Source organism: Pezoporus wallicus, unplaced genomic scaffold (assembly GCF_028554395.1).
Source record: "Pezoporus wallicus isolate ANWC-B61680 ecotype Strahan unplaced genomic scaffold, APGP_CSIRO_Pwel_v1 contig_14787, whole genome shotgun sequence".
Classification (NCBI taxonomy): domain Eukaryota; kingdom Metazoa; phylum Chordata; class Aves; order Psittaciformes; family Psittacidae; genus Pezoporus; species Pezoporus wallicus.
Window position 1 is genome coordinate 106,649 of NW_026640813.1, and position 10,559 is coordinate 117,207.

The following is a 10,559-nucleotide window of genomic DNA, read 5'->3' on the forward strand; positions in this document are numbered from 1 at the left end:
GGGGAATTGCTCCAACCCCGTGAAGGTTAAGAGGTGCTTCAAGATCCGGTTGACATTTCCAGCCAGGCACCGCACGGAGACGTGGCTCCGGCTGCGACGTGCCGGGATAAAGGGAGCTGTGCTGTGGGGCTCATCAGAGCTACTGGAGAGCCGCACCTGATGGCAAACAGCACTTCAGTGACTGGAGAGGGCAAAGAAAAGGGAATAAGCCCCAAGCAGGGGAAGCAGAGGGATGGATCCTGGGCTTTGAGGAGCTCTCGGCTCCCTGGGGTTGGTTTTCCCCTTGGGTGGGCTTTGAATGAGCACAGTCAGGAGGTGCTGCACAGGCTTCAGCCAGCGGCACTGCCCGCAGTAGCTTTAGGTCATAAAGCCTTTAGGTCACAAATAACTATATGGGGGGGTTCTTCATTATTATTATTATTTGTAATATATAATAATATAATTATTATACATCATACATATATTACATATAATAATTATTATATAATTGTAATACTATATTGTAATAATAATATTATACTATATTGTAATAATAATAGTAATAATAATAATAATTGGGGGGCACAAGGGGCTGCCAACACCCTGCTGTGGTGTACGAATGGGACAGCTCCTATACAGTGTGTGTGCATATATATGTAAATATATATATGTATGTCTATATGTGTAGAGGTATAAATTATATACTACGTAAAACATCAAATACAACCTATAGATATACATATATATCTAAAGGTAAGATATGTGCAGAGAGGGATGGAGGATGTGCTCGGGGGATGCCCCTCACACAGCGGTCAAAGGGGAGCACAAGGGTCTGCAGGAGGCAAAACCGAGTGGGAACGGGCCCGAGAGCGGCGGCTGGGGTGAAACCAAAACACACCGCGAGGCGGCGCCACCGAGTCGAGCACGGGGGGGAAGCCGGGGAATGAGGAGGGGGAGCGCGGTGCGGGCTGGTGCTGGGCAGCGGAATGGGCTGATGATGGGCACTGAAATGGGCTGGAGCTGAGCACCGACATGGGGTGGTGCTGGACACCAGAACGGGCTGGTTCTGAGCATCAGAACGGGCTGATTCTGGGCACCAGAATAAACCGATGCTGGACACCAGTACGGGCTGATTATGAGCATCAGAATGGTCTGATTCTGGGCACCAGAATAAACGGATGCTGGACACCAGAACGGGCTGATTCTGAGCATCAGAATGATCTGATTCTGGGCACCAGAATAAACCGATGCTGGACACCAGAACGGGCTGGTTCTGAGCATCAGAACGGGCTGATTCTGGGCACCAGAATAAACGGATGCTGGACACCAGAACGGGCTGATTCTGAGCATCAGAATGGTCTGATTCTGGGCACCAGAATAAACGGATGCTGGACACCAGAACGGGCTGGTTCTGAGCATCAGAATGATCTGATTCTGAGCATCAGAACGGGCTGATTCTGGGCACCAGAATAAACCGATGCTGGACACCAGTACGGGCTGATTATGAGCATCAGAATGATCTGATTCTGGGCACCAGAATAAACGGATGCTGGACACCAGAACGGGCTGATTCTGAGCATCAGAATGATCTGATTCTGGGCACCAGAATAAACCGATGCTGGGCACCAGAACGGGCTGGTTCTGAGCATCAGAACGGGCTGATTCTGGGCACCAGAATAAACGGATGCTGGACACCAGAACGGGCTGATTCTGAGCATCAGAATGGTCTGATTCTGGGCACCAGAATAAACGGATGCTGGACACCAGAACGGGCTGATTCTGAGCATCAGAATGATCTGATTCTGGGCACCAGAATAAACGGATGCTGGACACCAGAACGGGCTGGTTCAGGGCACCAGAATGAACTAATGCTGGGCACCAGAACGGGCTAATTCTTGGCATCAGAATGGGCTACAGGACTGGCTGATGATGGGGTGGGACAACACGAGGTATGAGCACACTGCAGCAGCTCTACCCCTCTCCACCCTCCAGCCCAGCCCAGCCCAGCCGCGGGTGCAGCTAATTAGGCGCTAATTACATTAAGTCGGAGCAGCACTAATGCAATTGTGGGATTAGGCTGCAGGGATGCGACACCCTCATTGCCGCTGGGGTGATTGGAGGGGGGAACGGGACACCACATCCCTGAGATACCCCTAAAACACCCCCAGTGCCCTCCACCATTACCCACCCCCTTGTACTGAGTCCCTGCTCCCCCCAAGGTGTAATTGGCTTGCCTGGAGGGGGGGGGGGGCTGAAGGACACCCCAGGTCTGGTGGCACCCCCAGCACATCCCATTGCTGGTGATTACTGAGTTACCCATCTCCATCTGACCCTTCTGCTGCTGCCGGGATGTGGGTCAGGGATTACCACCCTCCGAGCCCCCCAGCCCAATGGCTGCACCATGAGCACCCCATTGCTGGGAGGGGGGGCAGCACACAGGGGTCCCCCCCGTCCTTGCCCAGGCAGAGGAAGGAGCTTTCAATCGGCCATAATAAATACAAGAGACGTTTATTGACCAAAACCAAGAGGCGGGGAGGGGGGGCCCGGGGTAATAAATAACAACCGTGCTCCCGGGGGGCACCAGCTTACAAAATATGGCTCTGGGCAGGGGGTCCCCATGGAGACCGGGCACCCCATGAGGGGCTTGGGGGTCCCAGCCCCCCAGCACCCCCCCAAGCACCTGAAAAGGGGCTGCAGCAGGGTCCCAGCCCTGGGATGGACATGGGCAAGCAGCCCTATCCCTGCCCACCCGAGCGGCAGGCAGGGGCTCAGCACCAAATGGGGCACCCCATGGCGGGTGCCCAACTCGTGTCCTGTCCCCCCGGGGAGCACCAAGGGCTCAGGCCAGGATCTTCTGGGGTATCTCCACCGAGGCTTTGATGAAGATGGCGTTATCCCGCACGTAGTTCCGCTTCTTGATGTCCTCGTGGGAGATGAACTTGGGGTAGCCGAAGCCCAGGGTGCTCTCGTCCAGGGAGCTGCGCGACGCTCCCGGCTTCTGGAAGTTCTTCCAGTTGGGATCGGGGTGGAAGGTCTCGGTGATGTGCTGCGGCTTGGAGAGCGAAGGGTCGCTCTGGTCCAGCAGGGAGAAGGTGACGCGGTAGGAGAAGGGCCACTCCAGCAGGTTGTCGTACTCGCCCGGCAGCACGCGGATGTACACGGAGAGGTGGCTGCTCTCCCCGCTCCCGTTGCCGTTAAGGAAAGCCGAGACCTGGAGCTTGTAGCCGTACTTGTGGGTGTAGAAAGGGGGGCTGAAGAACTCGTAGTTGCTGCGGGCTTTGGCTTCCTGCAGCTTGCGGGTGTAGTCGGAGATCTTCCAGATGAGGGTCCCGTCGCTGCTCACCGACAGCTCCTCCACGTCCCGGCGCAGCTCCAGGATCTCCTGACGCTGCCGGCTCACCAGCGCGCACACCATGCCCAGATGGACCTTGGTGCTCTCCTCCAGGTGACGGCCCATGGCCAGCTTGGGGCACTGCGGGGACAATGGGAACGTCAGCAGGGGCATGGGGCAGGATGGGAGGAGGATGCTGTGAGGTTGTCATGGAGATGGCTTTGGAGCGTGGTGGTACTGCAGCAGGATGGCACGGGGATGCTGTGGGGATGTAGAGGTGGCACAGGGACACCTGGTTGGGATGTCGTGGGGACACTCGGGTGGCAGAGGGGAATAGCGATGAGGCAGGACAAGGATAGGGATGCTGGGGAGGGACTCTTCATTAGGGACTGCAGTGACAGGACAAGGGGTAATGGGTTAAAACTTAAACAGGGGAAGTTTAGATTGGATATAAGGAGGAAATTCTTTCCTGTGAGGGTGGTGAGGCACTGGAATGGGTTGCCCAGGGAGGCTGTGAATGCTCCATCCCTGGCGGTGTTCAAGACCAAGGTTGGACAGAGTCTTGGGTGAGATGGTTTAGTGTGAGGTGTCCCTGCCCATGGCAGGGGGTTGGAACTGGATGATCTTAAGGTCCTTTCCAACCCTAACTGTTCTGTGATTCTATGGCATGGATGGGACAGAGCAGAATATGGACACCAGAGGGGACAGGGCAGCAGGAAGGTACGGGGATGCCACGGGGCACACGGGGGCAGCACAAGGATGCTCACAGGGATTCACTCACCCGGTGCTTGCAGCCAGCCTCCTTGAAGGGGCACAGCAGCATGGCAGTGCTGCAGCTCTCCTTGAGGTGCGTGGGCACGTCCTCGCGGGCGATGCTGGGCGTCCCGCACTGGTTGGGGCAGGGCACGGGGTACCGGGGACACTGGTACTGGTGGTTCTGGGGATGGAGAGCGGCCGTCAGCCAGGGGCAGGAGCTGGGACGAGGGGGTCCCCGTGGGCCCCGTCTCACCTGGATGGTGTCGAAGACGAACTCCTTGGCGCAGTAGGTGCAGGGCTGGGTGCGCTTGGGGCACTCGGTCAGGGCGTGCTGGGACAGCAGGCGCCGCATCATGCGGGCCCCGCACTTGTTCTCGCAGTACACGCTCTCCTGGGGACACGTGCCCTGGTGGCCCTGGGCACCAAGACAGCATCGTCACCCTCCGGCTGCCCGCGTGGGCCAGGGACGCGGCCGTGCCGTGCCCCCTATAGCCAAGCTGTGTCCCACAGGGTGTTCCCTACCCAGGATGTGTCCTCTATGGTGTCCTCCACCCAGGCTGTGTCCCCATGGCCAGGCTGTGGCCCCCACGGTGCCCCATGGCCAAACTGGGGTCCCACACCCGGGCTGTGTCCCTATTGCCAGGCTGTATTCCTTATGGTGGCCCCATGGTGCCCTGCAGCCCATCTAAGTCCCCACATTGCTCCTCCCGACCAGGCTACACCCCCATGATACCCACATCAAGGCCATGCCCCTTGTAACACCCCTGTCCATCTGTATCCTCTCCATGGCCACTGTGTTCCAGCACTGCCCCCCAACACTGCCCCCCCAACACTGCCCCCCACCACTGCCCCCCCACCACTGCCCCCAGTACTGCCCCCCCAACACTGCCCCCCAACACTGCCCCCCAACACTGCCCCCCAACACTGCCCCCAGCACTGCCCCCCAACACTGCCCCCCAACACTGCCCCCCAGCATTGCCCCCCACCACTGCCCCCCCACCACTGCCCCCAGTACTGCCCCCCAACACTGCCCCCCAACACTGCCTCCCAACACCCCCCCACCACTGCCCCCCCCACCACTGCCCCCCCAACACTGCCCCCCAACACTGCCCCCCAACACTGCCCCCCAGCACTGCCCACCTCGAAGGCCTCCCCGGTGAAGTCGCTGGCACAGAACTCGCACTTGACGCGGCGCTTGGGGCAGCCGTGCTGGACGTGCTCGGGCAGGTCGCGGCGGCTCAGCTTCGCGCTGCACCGGTTGGGGCACGGGATCACGTTGAAGCCGCAGGTACCGAGATGGGCCTTGGGCAGGGGGGCAATGGGATGGTGAAGGGGGGTCTATGGGGTGCATATGGGGTGCATGGACCCCCCACACGCATCCCGCTGGCCCCTACCTGGAGGTGCTTGATGAGCCCGCTCCAGCGGCAGCCCTCCTCGCTGTGGATGCAGCGGATGGCCAGGCTCAGCACTTGCGCCTCCAGCTCCGGGTCGGGGTAGATCTGGGATAGCAGCACCATGGCATCAGCATCCCAAAGCAGGCTGGGGTGGCGGGGGGCACAGGGACCCCTATCCTGGCCTGGCTGGGAGCTGTGGGCACGCTGCCCAGGGCCGGATCCCCCCCGCCGGCACACGAACAAGCTCCCTTTGTGGGGAATGGGGTTTCCGCTCCCGGCTCCGCGGCACAAAGGGCTCTTGCTTCCGCACGGGTGCCTGTGCCAGGCTGGTGCGGCTGTGCCAGGCGGGAGCGTGGGGCAGGGGGTGGCCGCTCAGTGGGGGATACAGGGATGGCGATGTCCCGCATCCCATCCGTGTGCCGGGCTCACCTTGGCGTACTCCAGGGGCAGCTGGTCCTCGGGGCACTTGAAGACGCCTTCACTACAAGACAGAAGGGTCCGGGTCATTGAGGGCTGGGAACTGCACCGGTGACACAGCCACCATGCCCCACAGGGTCCCCACCATCCCACCCCATGGAGCTGGTGCTGACCCTCCATCGCCGAGCGCTCGCCCCGCGCCAAATCCAGCCCATGGGGAGCCGCAGCTCTAATCCCGCTCCATCTGTCTGAGCTGGGAAATGCCCCCACCAGACACACACACACCCCCCCCGCCCCCCGGGCCCGGCACGGCTGCCCCGGTCCCCAGAGACCTGGACCAGCCGCTGTGAGCGTGGCACCATCTGGACCCCGATCCCCCCCCCTTTGCCCACCCCAATTCCCCTGGGATTACAGCAGGGTGCCGCTGGCGGCGGCCAGCACCGTGGTGGGGACCATGGGCACCCACAGCCTGAGATGCCGGGGCCCAGGGGAGCAGTGGGAGGCCACAGCTGGATGCCAGATGTGCAGCCCGGATGCATGGCCCCGGGGCTCCTGCTCCACAGGAAACGGCCCCACCAGCCACTGAGGTGAGGCAGGATATGGGGACACGCAGCTGTCCTGGAGGGGTCCCCATCCTGCTGGGGCCCAGGATGGGGTGCTCATCCCGAGAGCCATCCCTGAAGAGGGAATGGCTCTGCTCAGCCTGGCCTCTACGGGATGGAAAGCCAGGGATGGAGCCAAACAGGCAGCATGGACGGTGACACTGTTGGCCAGGAACCACCATCACTCCTGGCCCCCATGACATTGCCTGAGGACCGATGAGGTTGGCACCCGTGCGCCATTCCCAACGGACACTGGGACACAGCGCAAGGACCCTGGGTGTCCGGATGAGGCCACAAGGTTGTCCTGCGCACACCCAACCCCTCCACGTCTGATCACCGCGCACCGTTGGCAGGCGCCAGCGTGGCCTCAACCGGAGCTGCCAAGCGGATGTGACTCGGAGCAATGGATCCAGCAGCGCCGCCTGGCACGTGCTGGCTTGGGATGCCCGGGCACAGCGCAGTGACACCCCCTCCATCACCACCCCTGTGCCCCCCAAAGTGACATCCCCCCCCCCCCAGTGAATCCAGCCCAGTGCTGCCAGTGGGACCCCGTGGGGCACAGCCACATCCGTGTGCCCGCTCCGCTGGCTGCAGGTGTTCCCCTGGGGGTCACCAGGCACCCGGGCAGATGAGCTGCTCCCAGCCCCTTCCGGGGAGCCCATGGCATCGCCCCATAGCTGGCAATGGCTTCCCCGGGGGCATCCAGCCCTGCCTGCGCCCCATGGATGGTGTCAGGGTGCTGAGGCTGGCAGGGAAAGAGGGACGGCGACCCAAAGCCAGCGTCTAATCCCCAACAAAGCCTCCCCTTTCCTCACGCTTGGCCAGGCAGGGAATGTGCTGAGGCAGCGCCTGGGGGGACCGTCCTTGCCTCTGACCTTCGCAGCGTGCCGGGGAGCAGCGAGGTGATGGGGTGGGGGAGCCCCAGCACCCCCAAACACCCCCCCGAGCACCGCGCTGGGGCTGGATGGCTCAGCCCACGGGGGGGGTGTCAGTGCGGGACCCCCGTGTCTGACCTCGCTGATAGCGCCGAGGAGCCGCGGGACGGTGCGGGAGGGAGCGGGGCTGCGTGGCACAGGCGCGGGGAACGCCCGGTTTCACCGATACCGGTGACGGTGCCCGCGGGGCCCCCGCACCGGGCAAAGGTCGCTTCGTTGGGGCGAGGTGCAGGCGGGGGCGGCGGCGGAAACAGGGCCCCGAGGGCACGCTCGGCACCGCCGCAAGCCCGGCCCGGGGGACACCGGCACCGGGCACGGTGCGACCCCGGCACCGCACGGAGCCCCGCGGGCAGCAGCCGGCAGCGCCGGGGCCGGTACCGGGGCTGGGGTTGGTAAACAGCAAGCCCTTGGGAAGGGGCCCTGTCCCCTTGGTCGCTATGAGCGCGCACGGACCGGGTCTCGGTCACGGTGGGCACGGCCGTACCGGGGCAGCCGAACCCCCCCCCCGCATGTACGATCGCTTCCTCCAGTGGAGCCGGGGAGGGAAGGGGTTAAACACAAATCTCTGCGAGCGCTCGAAACTCGCCGCTGCGGGCTTCCCCCGGCCTCTTCCTCCTCCTCCTCCTCCTCACCGAGAGGGGCCACGGGCCGCTGCACCCCGTGGGGTGGCTGTCACGGGCTGGGCGAGCCCCGCACCCCTTCACCTCAACCCGGAGCACCCCATAACCCGCAGCACCCAACAACACGGGGTAACCCCTTACCCACCCCGGGACATCCCCAGGGCCGCCCCGACCTCCCCGTCCTGAGCACCCCGCGGCTCCTCGCACCCCTCCCCGGGGCCCCGCACCCGGTAGTGATGTGCGGGGGGGGGGGGGGGGAGAAGCACCCAGTGTCCCCCGTGTTGCAGCACCCCGGACCGGGGTGTGACCGGGGCACCCCATAGGGGAAAGGGTGCTCGTGGTGCGGCCACGGCGGGGCTCACCTGAGGAACTCCTGCAGGCAGGTATCGCAGAAGCGGTGTCCGCAGGTAGAGACGCGGACGGGCTCCCGCATGGGCTTCCCGCAGAGCGGGCACAGCACCCGCCGCCGCGGCCGCTCCAGCAGCTTGTAGTCGTAGCCCGGCATCCCGCCGCCCCGCTCCGCTCCTCCGCGCCCCGCTCCGCTCCGCGCTCAGTGCCCGGCTCCGCCCGGGGGCTGGACGGGGCGGTGGAACCGGACCGACACCGCCCCGCGCCCGGGGCCGGGCTTCGCCGCCTCCCGCACGGGCTCCGCCTCCCCGCACCTTCCCCCCCCAACCCGGCACCCCGGGGAGCATCACATGGGGGGGGGGGGTGTTTGGGGGGCACCGCGTTGGGTACAGACACCATGGGGAGCATCACATAGGATACAGCCCCTCCTGGGGGGGGTGGAACTCCCTGCACTGGGCACAGACCCTCCGGAAGGGATTTGGGACCCCCTGCATTGGGTGCAGCCACCCCAGGAGTCTGGGGAGCATCACGTCATGTCATGTCATATCGTATCATATCACATCATACAGTGCCAGACCAACGTGCAGACCCCCCTTTCCCGGCTGTAGCCTCCCCTGGCCCAGGCTGGGCTCTGGCTGCGGGCTGGGGGCACACAATGCGCTGTCCTCACTGCCCCAGTGTCCCCTCCTTGGGGGTACCACGCTCCTGCTTGGCAGCAACAGGACACAGAGGGGCTGCCCTGATTCCCCCCATGTGCCACAGGCACGATGGGGACACATGCCACGCTCCCGTGGCCTCATCTTACACAGATAAGTAGGATCCAACAGCATCCCTCCAGCCTGCGGTTCCTAACCTCACAAGAGCTCGGAGAAGGGAGAATAAAAGCAAATCTGTCTGGCTCCAGCCCCCACTTTGCTCTTGCAGAAACCGGAGCAGCATATGGGAGTATTTGCCCCTTTCCCTAGAGATGGAGACGAGCAGATGACAGGCTGTGAGCATGTGTTAGTCCCACCAACGCACGCTCCAGCCAGCTTCCCATTAAGGGCGGCAGTTGCTCCAGCCCCAAATGTTAGCAGTTTTCAATTAGCAAATGGCAGAGGAGAGGGATTCCTGGGGGACACGCTAAGCAAGTCAAGCTCTATCACTTGTCACTCAAGGAGCTCACGTTACCCTTCTCCCTGCTTAAAATAAACCCCTACAACAGCCCGAGGGGGAAGGCAGGCTGCCCGCCTGCTGCCCCAGCTGCCAAGAAGGGGATGGGTGGCTCTTTTTGGGGGTTACCCTGACCTGAGCTGCAACAGGGCTTTAACTCCTGACACCCAAATAGCAGGGAAGCTTGTGTCAACATACATGAAGGGCGAACAGTCACTGCAGGGATGTATGGAGCTGGCAGCCTCGGATGGTGGAGAGCACTGAGCTAAACTTTAACCAGCTCCCAGAGAGCTGGAAACCCAACGTGTAGGAACAAGAGCCGGTACAGGGAGCAGAGGGGTGCACCGGGCACCTCGGAGCTGTCTTAGGGGTGGCAGCCTGGGCTTGGGTTCACCCGGAGCCGTGACCCCCCCAGGGCAGGATGTACAAACAGCCCTGTGGTCCGTCTGGTTCTGCCACTAAGTCACAGCACCCCTGGAGCTGGGCTCGCCTTGAACAACCCTCAACCGGGACCTGTCTAAAAACCAGCCCCGGACACTGCTATGGGACGGGGCTCAGACCAAAAGGATGGGCCCTTGGTACCCCACGGGGTGAGGGGACCCCCTGTGCTACCCCATAGCAGGCGTAGGACACTCGGAATCATCACAGAACGGTTTGGGTTGGAAAAGCTCATCCAGTTGCAAGCCCCCACCACGGGCACGGACACCTTCCACTAGAGCAGGCTGCTCCAAGCCCCGTCCTGCATCACTCCTGCTTAGATGAGCTTAAAAAGCCTTCATCTCCCGTGACAGGCAGGGACCAGCTCTGAGTTTTATCACTATTTACCACTTCTCTTTGATGTTTTAAACCTTTCTCGTTCCTAACCTCGCTGAGGAGCATCTCTGCTAATTAGCCAGGAGCTGACAAAGCCATCAGGAGGTGCTGGCTGTGCCGGCAGGACGGCTGGGAGGTGTCAGACCCTGCAAACAAAGATCCTTCCCTTTTCCCCCCCTCTCCCTAAGGGAAGCCCTCCCCGCTCTCAACAT

The 10,559-nt window shown here is 62.3% G+C and overlaps 1 protein-coding gene across 1 annotated transcript; it reads right to left on the reverse strand.

The window, feature by feature from the left end:
* Positions 1 to 2,470: 2,470 nt before the first annotated feature.
* TRAF4 (TNF receptor associated factor 4) lies at positions 2,471 to 8,623 on the reverse strand. The gene is made up of 7 exons (XM_057420808.1): positions 8,397 to 8,623; positions 5,890 to 5,941; positions 5,461 to 5,565; positions 5,207 to 5,368; positions 4,320 to 4,481; positions 4,092 to 4,247; positions 2,471 to 3,451 (listed from the first exon to the last, which is right to left on the reverse strand). Exons 1-7 carry the CDS (start codon positions 8,537 to 8,539, stop codon positions 2,819 to 2,821), a joined length of 1,413 nt encoding a protein of 470 aa, XP_057276791.1. The 5' UTR covers positions 8,540 to 8,623; the 3' UTR covers positions 2,471 to 2,818.
* Between the last annotated feature and the right edge of the window lie 1,936 nt (positions 8,624 to 10,559).